Below are 18758 nucleotides of genomic sequence, written 5' to 3'. Positions count from 1 at the left end.
CTATGGGATTGATTACTTGATTATGGTCCACCTGTGTTGATTAGGCTAAGTATCTGACGCGCTCCTCCCGAATCTTATTAATAAAATTACATTTCTACCACACGTACATTTACTTACGTTTTCATGCACATAAAAACGTACAACTTAGACGTATTTATAGCAGTAAAACGTACAAATACTTACGTGTTAGCAGCTAAAAAACCGTAAATAATCTAACGTAAAGTGTGAATTTATATGAATTCCCATGTATTAATATTAAAATCGTGGCTTTAATGATTTAAATCTGTTGTATTTAATTGTCATAGCAATAAATGTTTTATTGAATTTATTGAAAGCAGTTTACTCATCTACTAAATAGGAAATAACATTTCTGTGCATGCTGCAAACCATAGATACACAAAAGCACAGCATACAATTACAAATCACATCCATTTTATTTGTTTGCTGTACTCCATATCTTTAGAATCCAGATGTTTGCAAGGAACATATCCATATCAATCGATCTTCATCTTCATTCTCAGCAACAGCGGCCGTCACAGTCAAAGCCCGCGCTCGTTATGATTTGAATTTGAAAATAGCGCCAGTGCGCCACAGGAACGTTACGACATGGTTTACGGCACTAATATCGAACTCTCATTGGTTCTCACATAATTCGTCACAGATTGCGATATGTCGTGTTTCAGTTGATAGACATTTGAAATCAGTACTGCTACTGCGCCAGTGTGCCTTCACGGAGAGAAGACAGATTCATAATTTCACGGATTAATAAATTAAATTCCGCTCTGTACCCTATAAAAACTATTACCTCCAGAGAGTACTGCGACTGGAACTCATTATCATTTGAACTACTTTTGGTACCATTTTTGATATTGTTTCGCAAAAAATAAATGATTAACATTATGTTTGTTTGTCTGTTATTTGTTTATTTATAACAGTAACGTTATGTAGTTTTAAGAAATGGTTATGGGTAGGTTTAGGGGTAGGTGTAAGATTAACGTTAGTGGCTCAAAATAACGTTTTAATGTTATATTTTTACTAAAATTGTGTTTTATTATGTTTTATTCTTTTAACATTCTGTATAAAATGGGTAGGTTTAGGTTCGGGTGAGGTATAGGGATCTTACATTTATCAAAAAAAAATTATAAAAAGGGAAAATATACATAAATATTTAAAAAATTAATCCGATACGCATTGAAAAGCAGCTTCATGGGCAAATTTCTATGGATAACTGACTGGTCAGAGAACACGTTCTATCTGTACGTATTTGAGGTTGTTTTTACGTAAATTTCGATACGTATCGAACCTGTAATTACGTCCAGATAATACGTAAATGACACTGTAAATACGTAAAGGCACATACGTATTGGACAGTTTTAATTTACGTCTAAATATGTACGTTTTGATTGTGAGATCAGGCTGACATATCACACCTATTGTTGTTCCTCAAACCTTCCTGAACCATTTTTGTTTTGTGGCAGGGCACATTTTCCTGCTGAAAGAGGCCACAGCCACCAGGGAAGACGGTTTCCATGAAAGGGGGTATATGGTCTGCAACAATGCTTAGGTAGGTCGTACGTGTCAAAGTAACTTCCACCTGGATGGCAGGACTAAGGTTTTCCAGCAGATCATTTCCCGAAGCATCACACTGCCTCCACCAGCTTGCCTTCTTCTCATAGTACATCCTGGTGCTATGTGTTCCCACACACCCAGCCATCCACGTGATGTAAAAGAAAACATGATTCATCAGACCAGGCCACCTTCTTCCATTGCTCCTTGGTCAAGTTCTGATGCTCACCTGGCCACTGTTGGTGCTTTCGGCTGTGGACAGGGGTCAGCAACTCAGCATGGGCACCCCGACTGGTCTGCGGCTATGCAGCTCCAAACACAACAAACTGTGATGATCTGTGTATTCTGACACCTTTCCATCAGAACCAACATTAACTTCCTGAGCAATCTGAGCTACAGTAGCTCGTCTTTTGGATCAGACCACAGGCCGGCATGATAACATCTATAATTGCCTTTAATTATATACTCACCTTAGGAACAGACTTATTTGTGTAATGATCATTAAAAATCAAATGCACTTGTCACAAATTATGAAGCCATTTTATCAAAGTTGTCAGTGGCACACACTGCGTGGTTCTGTTGTAACGCTATCTGCTGGAAATTAGCAAGGTTTAATTTCATAGAGGTTGTACTTTACCGTTTCATAAATGTACTTCACCAAAGTGCATGCTGCCTGACTCACACTCATAAATGTCTATATATTAAAGTGCATTAATGTAATTGGTTACTTATGGGCTGGGATGCATTAGAAAGCTCACCTGAGAGTAACAACACAGATTTTTTTTTTTTTCAATAGGTCATTTTATTTAAAATAGTATGTTACAATGTTTCAACCTACATGACATTCTCAAAGCTTTTTTGTGTTTTATAACTCTGGTCAATTTTACCTTCACACATTTCAAATATAAAACTATTGTATCCCAATATTATTGTTAACTTACGCCATTATCTAGGCTACATGAAATAATGCACGCCTGTTTATCTCTTTCACATATGCATTATATCTTTTTCTATACAAAGCCCTTGCCTAAACCCACCACAGCAAAGGCCTTTCAGTCCCAGTTTCAGTCCCCTTGATTTAGCAGAAAAATAACAATGTTTTCAGTCAGAAGAGCTACAAAGACTCTGTCAGCACTAGACTTAAGCAGTCAAATTTACAGATGAAGCGCAGAACACAGACAAATTGCAGTTAAACTTGATCAGTAATAGTCCCAACACACCAGTTTTGGGGAAAACGCTCAAAACATTAATAATACTTTCAATGTGGGCCTAAAAGTAAGAAAGCACTCGGTGGGAGGTTAAGAGTAGGTTAGTGTCTTAAGTTTTAAACTGAAGCGTTATGATGATCTAAAATGGTTGCAGTTCAAGTTAATAATAATAATAAAAGAAATATTTAATAATCATCCATGTTATAAATACATTCTGGTACATTCATATTGTTTTTTTCCCCTGGGACATTGACACAAAATAAGAAACACTGACCAAACAATTATTATTTTATAGCGCTGGTGAACATTACAAGGTTGAACACTTTTGACATTTTCCGAACAATACAAAAAGTGTCGCACCTGCACTCCTGACGAAAAGACAAATTACACAACCATAATACACACAGGTCTTACTTATATTTTTTTTTTTTCATTCACATTGATAAACTGGCTGAACTAATCAAACAAGGAAAAAATCAGGACTGAAGACACAAATTAAGTTTTTGTAAATATGCTTAGACCACAGATGCTACTGTGCTGCTATAATAAGAGCCTTTACTCTCTCCAGAGAGCAATCTGATGTAGAACACACACACACACACACACATTACAAACTCACTTATTGATCAGGGTATCGTAGCCAAGGCAGCTTAAGCATTTGGATGACGATAAGCCGATTTAATCTAAGTATTGTGCTGGAATGGAAAGCTTTTGACTTGCATTAAACATGCATGTCTGTTAAAGGAAAAGTTCACCCTAAAATGAAAATTTGCTGAGTATTTGCTTAGTTTCAGGTCATCTGAGATGTAGAGGAGTTTGTTTCTTCATCAGAACAGATTTAGAGAAATTCAGCATTACATCACTTCCTCTAACTGGATTCTCAGCAATGTATGGATGCATCAATTAAAGTCCATCAGTTAATGTCTTAAGTGAAAAGCAAGTGATGTAATTCAAACTTTTTCCAGATATCTTCCGCTGAAGAAACTGAGGGCGAGTACATCTTCTGCTAATTTTAATTTTGGGTGAACTATTCTTAAGGAAATAGAAAAATTGTGCCTGTTCCTGTGATAAGCAGGGTCCACCAAAATTTTAAGCTATGGTTCTCTGCATACGTGTTTAGAAAAAGAAGAGCTACAAAAAGAAAAATGGCAAACAGACCACTTTGGAAAAGGCTGTTATTTTAGCACTCGGTGGGGAATTTGTAAGTGAATTTGAAAGCAATTGCCTTCTGCCGCTTCAGTTCTTCTTCCTGAAACCACATAAGAAAAGAAGCACTGTTCAAACTGCTCTGATATTCTCAATCGGTCCCTTATTGTGTTGTCTCTCTATGACTGAGCAAGGCAAGCCTCTGCAGTCTTGAACAATAAATAACACGAAAACTAACTCAGACGAAGACTCGATGATTTTCCCTCTGAGACTAACAAATAAACTCAACTCAAGTCCAACATTATCCTGAGCACAGCTGCTTGTGTGTTTGATGCCCCCTACAGGTCACTTATGCAAACCACACCGGTCCATAAACACCTGTCTTTTACTTCTTAATTACACAATCTCTCTCTCTCTCTCTCTCTCTCACACACACACACACACACAGTTAACTCCTCATTTAATGGGAAGAAGAAAGAACCCATTTTAGTCAGCTAAACTGGGAAAACCAAGCAATCATGCCATCACAAAATAATTTTAGAGAGATCCCATATTAACTGTTTGCTACACAAATACATTTTTGTTAAGGCATGACGTCCCCCTCCCATATATAACAATATTTTAGCAATTGTGATAGCGGCTGCTGTTCAAATCACAAAGTGGTCTTTTGTTACTACTCTGCCCTGATAACAGTGCTCGACTTTAGCTAATGCTCTTCAAAATCCAGCCAGTAGACTTTCAGAAGAGCGTGTCTCCTAAACTGATGGCATGGAAGATCTTAAGGTCTGGTCCTATGTGGTATTTTACATGTACTTATGCGAGTTCAAAGTATCTACTGATGAAATGACAGCAGAACCCATTGGTGCAAAACATCCCGCAGCGATTGTTATGTGTCTGCTTTGCCACGATGATGGCATTTTGCGTTGCCGTGGTTGCCATATGGAATGCTCTGCATCTGAAAGGCACACTTTTGCCTCCGTGGAAACATGGTTGGTATGGCGTCGCTGGGGTGTTGCTGTGGTCACATGGTCGTTCTGGTGGTCTGCTCTAGTGTGATGATCCACAGACTCTAGACAAGAGTTTTAGGATGTGGCAATCTCGTCCCCTAGGTGGCGCCATCCCTTCTGTTGCTCCAGTGGCGAGAGGTAATCTGCAATTCACAATCGTTTCATCGAGCAGTTAAAATATTTTTTTATGAATTCTGCCTTCTGTCATTTGATTGTAAATGTGATTTTTAACTTAATGGACCTGTAAAACAGAAGACATCAGTCCTTTTCAGGGGCCTAGAGTGGGGCAGGGTGTATTAAAATGTATTAAACAATCTTTATATTTACAAATATTATAAACACACACACACATTATAATTTTTAATAAATTATTTAACAAAAAAATTACATTTACAGATTATGTTTATATAAGAATATTTTATTACAAATTATGTTTCATGTATTAAATAATCTTTATTTAAAATATTTCTTACATGTATTTTTTATATGCATGTTTGTATTATACATTGATTTCATTGCTTAAATTAAATTAATTTTTTTTACTTTTTGATTACATTAACATGATAATTATGAAAGAATCTTTATATTTACAGATATTAATGAACACACACACACACATATATACATATATATATATACACACAATTTTAATAAATGTAAAATATTTTGAAATATTGAAATGTACACATTTAATTTTAATGTATTAAATGATGAATTTTGTATAGAAAATTAAATTAAATATATATTTTTTAATATTAAATATTTTATATTAATAAATATTAAATAGAAAACCTCATTTAATTGTACTATATTCACTTCTATTGCACAAGCACAACTGAAATATGCAAATATATTATTTGCTCAATGAAAAAAACCCTGTTCAGTAATAAAAAGCACATCTGCTGGAGTATTTCCAGTCTAGCCTACAGTGCAGCTGAATCATTTCCTGCATGTTGTTTTACATACTAAAAGGAATGCGTTACCATTATTTAATCTTTCGAGAAGTTGCAGGGTTCATTTTATGCACTGATGGTTCAAATGAGCATCACACGCATAACATGTGACTCTGTACTTGATACTTCAAGTAAGTGTGGTAAGAATGAACCAGCATTTCAGGTTTCATTGAGAATATGGTCATCATCACATGAGTACACTCAGCAAAATCACATTAACGTGTGTGTGTGTGTGATAAAAAGAGGGCAAAGTGGTTTTCTTCTCACCATTATTACTACAGTTCTTATTGCCTTTGTCTGAGGCCTCGTCTTCAACCTTTAACACATCCAAAAGAAACTCATTAATAACAAACGACAAGAAAGGTAAAGAAACAAACAGAAAAGTAAGTTATTCATACCTCTTTCTTCCATTTAAGCTCACAGAAAATCCTCTCAAAGCACTCGTGCATGTAGTTAAACTGGAGAAGCGAACACAAGGGCACAAAATTCAGGGACTATTTCTGTTTCTACAAAACATAATTCCACACTTAAATAATTCAACTCTAATTCCAATTTTTTGGGTGACTTACATAAGGAGTGAATATTTTGACCCAGCGAGGTTTCTTTTCTCCGCGCACATATTCAAAGCAGAAGGCCATACCCTCTTCATCTGTGTCCCATCTTTGCATCTCTGACCATTCGAACATAATCACCTGATTCTGTGAGTCACAGATAAAGCATTAGTATGGGAATTCGGTGATATGCTTTAGCATATATAGAGGCAAATGAAGCATTCTAGGCATTAAAATGATGTAGGTATCATTCGCGCACCTCAAGAGTGCCGTCCTCTGCACAGGCGTGCAGTTTGAAATGCTTCATGCTGATGGCTGTGATCACATGACCTTTCCTCCGAGAGTCACATGCACAGTGAGGGAACATCATCTCATTATATCCCTCACATGAGCGCAAAAGACTCAGATACTGAGAAAAAGAAAAACCACACAGATGTTTATTTTATGTCAAAACAAAATGCGTTTACATGTTATTAATTGATTTTGCGTTGTGACAAAAAGGCAGTGCATGAGAAAGAACACTAATGAGAAATGTTTTTTATTTTTGCTTTTGCTTCAGAGTAATTCGAATCTTTGAGGCAAACGTTAGTAAAAATTGAAAGAAAATAAATAGGCTTGATTTCATTTTTATTTGATTTTGAGGTGAGGCCTGGATGTGTTATTCACAGGTTTCAATGAAAAGATAAAAAGATGCATTCTATGATGGATAAAGTACGAGACCGTTGTCATTTTTCTCTGTTCTGCTAGTTTTTGCAGCTGGTATGCCTTATCCTCCGCTTTAATGAATCCCTTCTTCACATCATCCTGTGCCTGAAGAAAAAAAAGAGAGAGATAAAAAAAAAAACATGTAAAGATGATATGACTGATCTGATTATATAAGTTAAAACGAAGTGCTGTTTAAATTAAAACCACAGATTTGCCTTAGAGGCATCTTATCTGACTTTAGCTATACAAATACGCCGAATACAATTTCAAGTTAACCTAAACAGGCATGTGTGGGATTAGATGAGGCATTAACTTGACACCTTGCTAGCTGTACAAAGTCCATTTGTGCTGTTTATGGTCTGCATTTACTGTAATGTGCAAAGTGTTTGTACTTATTGCTTTAGTCCATAAGAGTCCATCGTAAAGACAGGTCTAAATGTCTGGAAACACATATATATATATATATATATTTTTTTTTTTTTTTTATTTATAATGAAGGAGAGAATTGACAATAAACCGAGTTCATCGGTTAAGGCCAGTGGGACTGACCTGATGGAAGCAGTAGTGCAGAGCGAGAGGGTTGTCCTGCAGCAGTTCCTCTTCCTGTGTGCTGAAGAGCCACTTCCGCATCGTGAGACACGTCCCGGGTACAGCTGATGTGTAGTTCTGAACATACAGCTTGTGGGGGAACTCATTAGGAGCCAATTTGCGCACTGACAACACAGAAAAAGAGAGAGATTTTCAGTAAACTACACATACAAACAGTTTAGTGATTTATGGTGAACCTGTTACATCAGCTTTGCATGATGAACAAAATCTTGAAAAAACAAAATCTTGAAACCTTGAAAATTTGGGGTCAGTAAGTTGTTTTTAGTAAATTCAGCAAGAATAAATAAATGCTGTTCTTCTATATATGTATGTGTACTGCCACACACACATATGTATTTTTCGGACTATAAGTCACACCTGAGTATAAGTCGTAGCAGTCCAAAAATATGTCATGATGAGGAAAAAAACATAAGTCGCACTGGACTATAATGCCGCGTTTCCACCGAAATTACCCGGAACATTTGTACCAGGAACTTTTTCCCCCCCAGACCTGTTGCTTTCTGCGTTTCCACCACGGTGTAAAGTACCGGGAAGATTAGGCAAATAGACTGGTGATGTAGGTCTGCGTGCGTTTCTCAATACAAAGTACCGCTGATTTAAAAAAAAAAAAAAAAAAAAAAAAAAAAGTACGCTGATTTTGGACGTGCATCCTCAGTAGTTCAGACTTTGTGCATTCGACTCGGGAGTGTGATGTCCGCGACGACGCGAATCCTGTAATTTTCCTCTCTGTATATTTACAATAAAACGAAATAGGATATCAAATACCACTGCCTCCTTTGGTTTTCATTTAAGCATAATAACAGCTGCAGAAATGTACTTAGTTCAGGGATATGTGTATTACAATGAAACAAAATATTATATAAATTTGCCTTTTTTATTTTCATTTTAACATATAGATAAATTGAATACAGACCAAAGAAAACCTGTTAGATTTACCCCGCAGCTGAATTATATGTTATGTTTTAACCACTAAAGAGACATCAGAGACAGCGGCACATATCAGAAGGTCTAGCCGAGGAGAGGCTGCTTCTGGTCGGATGGATGATCACTGAGCTCCCACTGGTCGCGTGGAGCTCACCCTCTCCAAGATCGGCGAAACACATTTTTAAATAGGCGCTGTCTTTATAAATAAACCATAGATTGGAGTTTTAAACAACTACATTCTCGCCTGAAATACTTTTAAAATTACATTTCATGACACAATAACAGTAATATTTTGAAAATGTTTATCCGAATAAATGGTGGTTGAACTCAACCAATGCTGCGTGAACTCAACCAATCAGGATGTTTAGCGCCAAAGTCCCGCCCCCGAAAGTTCCGGAACTTTGAAAAAGTACCACCTCGCCAGCAGGGACTTTCTGAGGGGCTTTTTTTTTTACCCGGAACTTTATTTAGTTCCTGGTTCCTGCGATGGAAACACACCAAGTACCAGGCCAAAGTCCCTAGTTCCTGGGTAAAGTTCCTGCGGTGGAAACGCGGCTTATTTAGAACCAAGAGAAAACATTACCGTCTACAGCCGCCAGAGGGCACTCTATGTCTTCAGTGTAGACTACAGGAGCACTGAGTAGCATAGAGCGCCCTCTGGGGGCTGTAGACGGTAATGTTTTCTCTTGGTTCATTTTTCTTGGTTCATGTCAAATTAATTTTGATAAATATGTCGCACCCGACTATAAGTTGCAGGACCAGCCAAACTATGAAAAAAAGTGTGACTTATAGTCCGGAAAATACAGTGTATATATATATATATATATATGTATATGTGTATGTATGTGTATATGTATATGCATATGCATGTGTGTGTGTGTGTTTATACTGTATGTGTGCATATTTGTCTTTAGTTATTATGTGTAAGGTATATGTATGGATACATATATATGTGAGATAAACTGTTCTAATTTTCTATGTATGTGTCATAATATGTATTATTGTTATTTTTATTTTCTTTGCTCAAAATAAACGTATTACTATTACTACAATTGTTTTAAACATTAATTGTAATAATAAATATTTCTGAACATTTGTCATCACAAAATAAATTAAAATATATTTTTTATATTATAATAATAATATTTTTGTATCAAATAAACAGCCTTTTGAGTTGGATCTTTTCAGTGAATTAGCTAATCCAGTTCACAAACTGATTCATTAAATAATTCACTGACTCAAAGATCTAGTCTATTTCAGCACACATAGCTATTGTATGATTAGGAACAGTGCAAAGGACCACTTTAATCAGACTTTTCTGGTATGTTTTCTTTATTTCTGAAGCTCGAAAGCCCCACATAATTATGTTTCTACAATAAATTTGATTTATTGTAAATTATTTAGCCATCATATGTGGCATACCCACATGTGCATTATTTACAGACAAACAAACAATCTTCACTCTCAGAAAAAAGGAACAAAGCTGTTACGGGGTGGTGCCCAAGCCAAGGTCAAAAATCTTTGCACCTTTTTTACCCCTAAATGGTAAATATTAGTGGCTCAAATGTACATATTGCAAATTTAAAAGTACATATAAGTATCTGAAGTGTTCATATTAGTACCTTTTGAAAGTGACAGTTTTGTAATGTTTTCTCTGAGAGTGATCTATAAGAAGGGTTTTGCGAATGACTCACATTGAAATTTGTGCACACAAGGGGCAGTTCAATCGCTCTTACTAAGGATCATAAACGCAATTGCTTTTGATTTCATAAGGTAATCCGCTTTCCACAGTGAATACCTAAAAGTTTTCTTCTTGTCGAGCCAGAAACCGATTCAGAACACTAACACTTGAAGGAAAATCTAGTAAATGCTCACCAAACGATTGGTTAATAACTTCAAAGAGAGCGAAGTAACTGGCCATGGTGCTGTCCATTCCAACCTTCACGACAAGAGCCTGCAAAAGAGGGGAAAATGATACTCGTTTACGACTAGGATGAGCTTTAGCTGAGGTGCTTGAGTTGATATTTGGTGGCTTTGGTGGATGACATTTTACCTGGTAAACCTGGTCAGTGGTGCTATTCTTTCTGACTCTCACTGAGGCTGTGGTTTTATCAGGCAGCGATATCCGTAGCTCCACATCAGTTATCCCGTTGTGGTTCTTTAACACAAGACACGTGTTGAAACAGTGCTGCTGAGCAAAACTATTTTTACACAGATCTACAGTGCACACACATACTTTACCTCATTTGATTCAGACAGGAATTCTTGCATGATGTCACTCTCACCGATGACCCGCACTGAGCACACTGAAACATGTCGATAAACAGAGAAAGGCAGGATATATATTTATATCGAGAAGTGCATTTCATAGATCATAAACACTCTGTGAAGAGCATGCTAGCATGCAAAACCACTTCCATTGCAAATAAATGAATGTGTAAATTTAATGTGATTAAAAAAAAAGTAGTAATGTCACATTTAACCCCCCCAAAAATTACACAAAGACGACTACCGTATTTTCCGGACTATAAGTCGCACTTTTTTTCATAGTTTGGCTGGTCCTGCGACTTATAGTCAGGTGCGACTTATTTATCAATAATACTTTGACATGAACCGAGAGAAATTAACTAAGAAACATGAACCAAGAGAAAACATTACCGTCTACAGCCGGGGGAGGGTGCTCTATGCTGCTCAGTGCTCCTGTAGTCTACCACTGAGCAGCATAGAGCGCCCTCTCGTGGCTGTAGATGGTAATGTTGTCTCTTGGTTCTTGGTCCAAATGAATGCGACTTATAGTCCAGTGCGACTTATATATCTTTTTTTCCTCATCATGCCGTATTTTTGGACTGATGCGACTTATACTCAGGTGCGACTTATAGTCCAAAAAATACGGTATTTTATAATCATTAACAATTCTGTATTTACCCAGTGTTGTTAACTTAAACTATAAAATATATTTTTGGTAATTAACTAAAAATTATTATTATTAGAGGTTTTATTAAATCAATTGTTTAAACCTTAATAGATGTTTGTTTTCATTTGTTTTATAATGTAATTATTGGGTGGTGAAAATTATGTAAATATATATATTTTATGCATTTAATTAAGTAGCATTTACATGTCATTTTATTAAACAGACATATAGTAACGAATGGAAAATTATTAGCGGCAGTAAAATGAAATTATAAGTGGGAGTAGGAAAATAAATGGGACCAGGACACATTACAAACAAGTGTAATGACAAACAAGTTTTTTTTTTCAACACTTGCATTTTTTCTTCATTGAGGTTCATTTGACGCCCTTTATTTCCTCCTCTCTCTGTCCTCTGTCTCACCTCTCTCCAGGTATTCCTCCAAGCCTCTCCTGCGAGCATCCAGCTGTGGTTCAGACAGAGAAAAGGGCCATTTCCCTGGCAGCTTTGGGAAATTGTAGTTGGAGAACTCTCTCTTCAGGTTCTGATGAAGTATTGCGAACTCCCGGTAACGCTTCGAGCACAGCTGTCTGCCCGACATGTACACGTTATACACCTAAGACAGGAGGAGCAAGATGACAAAGATTAGGAGGACTGAACAACAGCCAAAAAGGTCAAATGCTTTCCTACTTTCTGCACAACTCACCACAAACTTCTCAGAGTGCTGTTCCACATGCTTGTATGTGGGGACTGAAATGGGGACGGCCTGCTTGTCGCTGTAGTCGTAACTGGGCTGCAAAGTGCTTTCCTCACCACCATCAAGTCCGTCCGCTTCCTGTGCCGGCACAGAGAGCACGGTCAACACCAGCTCCCTCTCGCCAGCCCTGATCAGATCCACCACCTGCTTATGAGTCGCCCCCTCCACACTCACCCGGTTACTGCAGGAGACAAGTGTCTTGTTACAGGGGTGAAATATTAAGATGAGTTTGGGGTCAGTAAGATTTTTTTAAATGCTTTTGAAAGAAGTCTCACCAAGGCTACATTTAATCAAAAATACATTCAAAACAGTAAAACTGTGAAATATTCAAGCAATGAGATCTTTAGTATTAAAACAATCCAGAAATGTGTTTCTTCATCATCAAAACAAAGGTTCCTGTCTTTAAACTGGTATAATAAGCCACTAAACAATTTGAGGAAATGAAACGCAGAGTAGTTTACTAAGCAAAAGTTTACATTCCATGTAGGGAACTCATGATGCCTTTTTTAAAAGCGTCTAGTTTATAGAGTTTTTCAGTTGATAAAGGTTGAGGGTCATTGGGATCTCCATTAAGTTATGAATTATTATTGCATGTGCACATGAGCCCAGCAACAATGACCGAGACAGCACATGCCACATGCCCATCAATTATTACGGAGGGAGAACGTATATTTCATGACAGGACACAACAGGGGCAGACAGAGCTGACAGACCAGCCTTCTACACTACCTTGAATCAAATTCATTAGTGATTTGATTGATTATAATAAAAGGGGGAGGGAGATTAAAAATGCAAAGCTCTGCTGCAATAAATTATTTAATCTAAATAAATCCACAGTATGAAGACAGCACTTCTAGTAATGGTTAATTCATTATGTAAAATAGAAACAAATATCTTCTTCTTACAAACAGAAACATAAAACCAAAAAATATGATACTATGTATTCAGTGAAAACACGGGCTCTCTGAATTTAAGAGATCCAACCATTCACACCCAATACGCAAACGTTTCATCCTTTAATCCAATTCATTATAAAAACACATACTGGAAGACTTGAACATGCTGAATAATGAGTTCGAACCAGGATCAAACTGTGTAACATGACATTCACGTGACTGCAGCGATTCCCTGATTCTGTCAAAACTTCCTCATTTTAAGACTGGAAGTACTGCTAACTGTTAAAAACCCCCGAAGTTAAACAGTTGAAGATGAAAACTTGATAGATTATAAACACACCATATTGTTTTTCTTTTCCTTCTTCAACATATTCACGTTTATATTATTGAACCGAGGACAGGCGCTCACCAAAGACTGTAAAGGGATAAACCGCTTCACACTCATGAATAAACTCAACCAAAGTTTGTGAACCCACTTCTTCCTCCTTAAAGGAAAAGAGTTCCTCAGGAATTTCATGTTGACGTCAACATAAAACATTAGCATATTGTCCGCCCACTTGTTGGTCTTTTCACGTTGGTTTTAGACAATGAAGGTGTTTTTTGACCTTGCATGCATATCATCCTGTTATTGGGGACTTCCAAAACCAAAATATATACCTTTCATAACCCATAATAGGGGCACTTTAAAACATTACATAAATAAATAAACAGATCTTGAAAGCACCAGTTCCCAAACATTATCCCAAACGACCAGTAGATATTTTAAAATAGTTTAGAAGCAACATTTAAAGGGATTGTCGATCAACAATGAAACTGTCATAATTTACTCAGCCTTCTTTTTCTTCTTCTGTGGAACAGAAAAGAAGATATTTTGAAGGATGTTGGTAACCAAAGAGTTTCAGGTTCCTGTTGACTTTCATCGTATGAATTTTTTAAATAAAAAATAGTGTGAAAGTCAATGGGAACCTGAAACTGTTTGAAAGTCGTACAGTTTTGCAATGACAGAAAATGATGACAAAATGTTCATTTTTGGGTGGGCATCCCCTTAACATAACATTCACATTGATTAACACAAAAACAAACACAATCCAGAAAAAGGTGTATTTTCAAAGCTGATTTGTTTAAAAATACTTTTTTTCCCTTAAATCTGGAAAATTTTTCCCTTAACAATTTCCGGTGAATTATTGGAGGTAAACTGTAAAGAACAAGTTCATATTAGGTGTAAAAGTGAAATGTTGTTTAAATGAACTTAACTTGACCGAGGCTAAATAAGAACCTTCATGTACCTAATAACCCTTTGCATTTCCTTCCTTTCAAGGAGGGGTAAATGTTTTCATGACATTTTCAATGAATGCAATGTGTCAACGTGGTATAAAATTAGCAACACTGATTCAGATCTTGGTCACTGTGATGTATTGTAACTATGAACTATTTTAACATCAGTTGTTATACAAAAATAAAAGTCTTCTGACACTAGTGTGCAGAGCAAGAATGATTTCTTTGTTTAAATGCCATGAGTTTATCTAGGCCTTATACACACAAATTAGATTCAAATAAGTTCAGGTGATAAAGACTGTCTGGGGAAAGAGTTTTGAGTGAACTGGAAACACCACCAGCATTTGAGTTTACTACCTGGGACTGGCATGATGAAGAACTACACCACTTTCTGTGGCCCTTGGGAAGCCTTATTTCTTCCGATTTATCCATAAGATAAAACAGTGACCCCAATACATCCATGCAATACAAAATGCCGTTCACGTTACCGGTCACACCTCCAAATGACTAATTATGGACAGCAACATGGCTCTATACATGCATAATGCAGCTTATGAGTTAATATTCAATGCAGAGCGTCTGCAAAATATTCACCGCAGGAAGATACTTTCTTATCACTGTTCTCAATGTTCACACAGTCGCTCAATTGCTCAATGACCATTTAATCAGCTGACATTGTGAAATTAATTTAGCAGCCCTGGCTGATTAAAAAGATCAGTCATTCTGTCTTATGTCAAAACTTACTGACAGCCTTATCAAATGATATATTTTTAAATATTCTCCCGTGACGTCTGAGCAAATATTATTCGTTGTTCACATGACATGCCAAAAACTAGAATGCTTGGCAGCCAATGTAATACTGCTATATATGTGATATGGTTAAATACTCCTTAATTATGGCACCTGGGTTATGCATAATACATTACTGTTCAAAAGTTTAGGGTCAGTAAGATTTTATTTATATATTTTAAAGCAATAGTTTTATTTTAGCAAGGACACATTAAATTCATCAAAGGTGACAGTAAAGACATTTATAACGTTACATAAGATTTTTTCTCCAATAAAATCTGCTCTTTTGAACTTTCAACAACTACTCGTCAAAGAATCCTGGAACAAAATTGAACCATTTCCAAAAGAAAAAGAAATATTTCTTTAAAATTATTATTTGAACGAAATCTGAAAGATGTGGCAATGAAGACTGATGTAATGGCTAGTGAAAATAAATTATAATGTCAAATATTTCCTAATAAATTTTAATAAGATCTCAGATTGTATTGTATTGTATTGTATCTTAAAAAAAAAGCAGCCTTGCAAGCATGAGACTTTTCAAAAACGTTAAAAAGTCCTACTGGTCCAAAACCTGTATGGTGTGTATAATGAAAAAAACATTTTTACACAGCATTCACTAAAAATATCAGATAATAGCAGTCGTGTTTTCATTTTTAAGCTCGTTCAATCTTACACAAGGGATGCTCTATTAAGCAGCAAAATGGAAATCTCAAAGCTGCCACATATTGGGATATTTATCTCTAAATATAATTTAAATGTGTGTTTGTTTTAGATATACATTTTATGTAATCTTATTTGCTATTATGTGTGCATTCTATCGGCCAGCCAGTTATCCATACACAAGTATTAGCTAACGTTATTTAAAACACAAACGAGCTGACCATCACTTTTATAGTCTGCCGGCCTTTTAAAATGATCGATCATGCACTCGCAAGGCCGGGATATTACTGACACTCACAGCTAGTACAATTTAAGATGCTCACGTGTCAGGACCTCTATTTATCAGCAGTATACAGTGATAAGAGATCAACATGACAGCATGTTATCATGCAACTGTCATGCATTAACAAGTCACCGAGCGCGAGACTCATGAGCGTCAATGGAACCACGCACGAACGATTGAACACTCCAAACCAATGATTGCACAACAACCGTACACCGTTTGAGAACTTCCCATTAGGCTACGCGTTATCTGCTCACGTATTACATAATAATGATCTGTTTATTGTGTTAGCAGGGATGTGCACGCGCACGAAAGCTTAAACAATTAACGTTAGCCTACACAGATCCTTATGCTAACGTCAAGCCAACAGTGCGCCTGTGTAACTGTATAAACAGACTGACAGCAGTGCAATGTTGTTTTTTAGGATGAAATGACTTACACTTCTAGTATTCTGTCTCCTTTCACTATACCGGCCCGGTCCGCCGCACCCCCGGGGAGCACGGCGCTAACATGCTGGAGAGGAGCGTACAGCTCCCCGTTAATGCTCCGCAGCTGGCCGCCTTCACTCACTTGACCGCGGACGTTGAATCCGTATCCCGATTCCGACTTTACGATCCGAACCACGCGCGGACCCGAAGTCACCAGGGTCGGGGCCTGGCTTCCAGAACCGACCATCCCCGATCCGTTAACGCGGGACGCTGCTGCGTGTAGCAGTGACGGAGAAGCGGGCCGAGCAGTCTCATCTCCTTCGATTTCCGCCATCTTTAACTCGTTTTGTTTTAACCCCTCTCCTCTTCCCGTAGGCCTTCAAAACAACAATCCAGAAATACGTTGACCCGCCCAACCATCACAAGCCTTCTTTCACTTTCTCTCTCAGACTGTGTCCAGTGTCTTTAGAGGGAACCAGGAGACCTCTGTGGAGACTGTCAGTCTGTTTTGGTGAAAGATTCAAGTAAGAGGATATCCTGTAGCCTTGCAAGCACAATTGTGGAAGTTTGAAGACAATTTAAAGAGCTACAGTGATACAATTTCACCATAGCAAATTATTAAAGACACCAGAATGTTTACATGATTTCATGACAAAATTTGTAGCCTGTAATATAATCTCTTAGATTACACATTTTTGGAAACGTAATCTGATTACTTTTGGATTACATTTAGATTACATTTGTGCTAACCCTTATTTGATAGCACATTGAATTAGCCTAATCTTGTACTATTTTGACATATACAAAGAAAATATATATAACACAAAATATATTTAATTCATCAACAAGAGCCACAATTGCTACTTTTTCAAGTGCAAAGTGTGGACAGTTAAATACTAACACTGATGTGCCTTGCTGTTAGTGTTTGCTAGTAACACTGAATAAAACTTATAATTAATTACTTATAATTAAGTAAATTTGGAAATCAGCTACACTACAAAAATACAATATTGAAAAACATGAAATTCACAGCAATATCACTGCCAGGTTAAATATTTAATCTAATAAAATACTAGAAGTGCATATGAATGTATCAATGAAAATCAAAACAAAAAAATACATTGCAAACATGAATTTTGAAAAAGACTAAAAAAGGAAGAAAAAAAGGAAATTAAGGAGAATCAATGAATTGTGAAGTATTTATTACCATTGTGTAAATAAAATGTAATCATGTAATCCGTACAAAAGTAACTGTAGTCTGATTACGAGTATTTTAAAAAGTAGTTTACTCTAATTACAAGTACTTGAGTTTTGGAATCTGATTACGTAATCCAGATTGCATGTAATCCATTACTACCCAGCTCTATATATATATATATATATATATATATATATGTGTGTGTGTATGTGTGTGTTTGTGTGTGTGTGTGTGTGTGTGAATTTATCTATACAAAAAATCTATACATAATCTATAACATCATCTTTTTAGATGAACCAATTGAACTAAATAAAACTACACCTACATACATTCTGACAATTGTCAACTCTCAAATTTAGATTTGACTTAATTTTCAGATTTATTATTACTATTATTATTAGGCCCATTATTACTCAGATTTTAGCTGAAAGGTTGAACTATGTTCTTAACGAAGAATACTTTTCATTGGTGCAAGTTGTCATATTTTTTACCAAAACTTTAATATATTCTTTATTATTTATTTATATATTTATTTTTTCATTTCAATTTGTTGTTAAAATTTTCATTATATATTTCTTAACTCTATGTAGTATAACTACATATTGACCTGGGGTATAAGGTCAAATCAGAAATATTCACAGGAGTAAATTGAAACAACTAGTCCTAAATTTTATGGTCAGCCACACATTAGTAAGATTAAATGTTGTATTTTGATCATTTAGATGGCTATGTGTGAGCCGAAATAATGATAAGGAAACATAAAATTACATATATATATATAGAGAACAACATACTTTTGGATAAAGCAACATTGTCCAAAATAAGTCCTTCATCAACTGTGTTGATCTTACTGAATTTAGTTCAAATGGCATAACACTACAGTTCTAGGGTG

At 36.2% G+C, this 18758-nt stretch overlaps 1 protein-coding gene and 1 long non-coding RNA gene across 2 annotated transcripts; both read right to left on the bottom strand.

Annotated features, from left to right (window-relative positions):
* Positions 1-2343: 2343 nt before the first annotated feature.
* Positions 2344-4470, bottom strand: LOC132104042 (uncharacterized). Its single transcript, XR_009423503.1, has 2 exons — positions 2558-4470; positions 2344-2520 (listed from the first exon to the last, which is right to left on the bottom strand). It is a non-coding gene; the product is annotated as an uncharacterized LOC132104042 (long non-coding RNA).
* Positions 4471-4561: 91 nt separating this feature from the next.
* On the bottom strand, positions 4562-17082 carry LOC132104041 (sorting nexin-27-like). The gene is made up of 13 exons (XM_059509227.1): positions 16680-17082; positions 12287-12518; positions 12004-12196; positions 10911-10975; positions 10723-10827; positions 10545-10623; positions 7686-7849; positions 7152-7241; positions 6691-6840; positions 6450-6578; positions 6279-6338; positions 6148-6196; positions 4562-5070 (listed from the first exon to the last, which is right to left on the bottom strand). The coding sequence occupies exons 1-13, from the start codon at positions 17000-17002 to the stop codon at positions 5003-5005; spliced, it is 1707 nt and encodes a 568-aa protein (XP_059365210.1). The 5' UTR covers positions 17003-17082; the 3' UTR covers positions 4562-5002.
* Between the last annotated feature and the right edge of the window lie 1676 nt (positions 17083-18758).

Source organism: Carassius carassius, chromosome 25 (assembly GCF_963082965.1).
Source record: "Carassius carassius chromosome 25, fCarCar2.1, whole genome shotgun sequence".
NCBI classification, from domain to species: Eukaryota; Metazoa; Chordata; class Actinopteri; order Cypriniformes; family Cyprinidae; genus Carassius; species Carassius carassius.
Note: the sequence above shows the minus strand (reverse complement) of the source record. Positions and strands in the feature narration are given on the sequence as shown.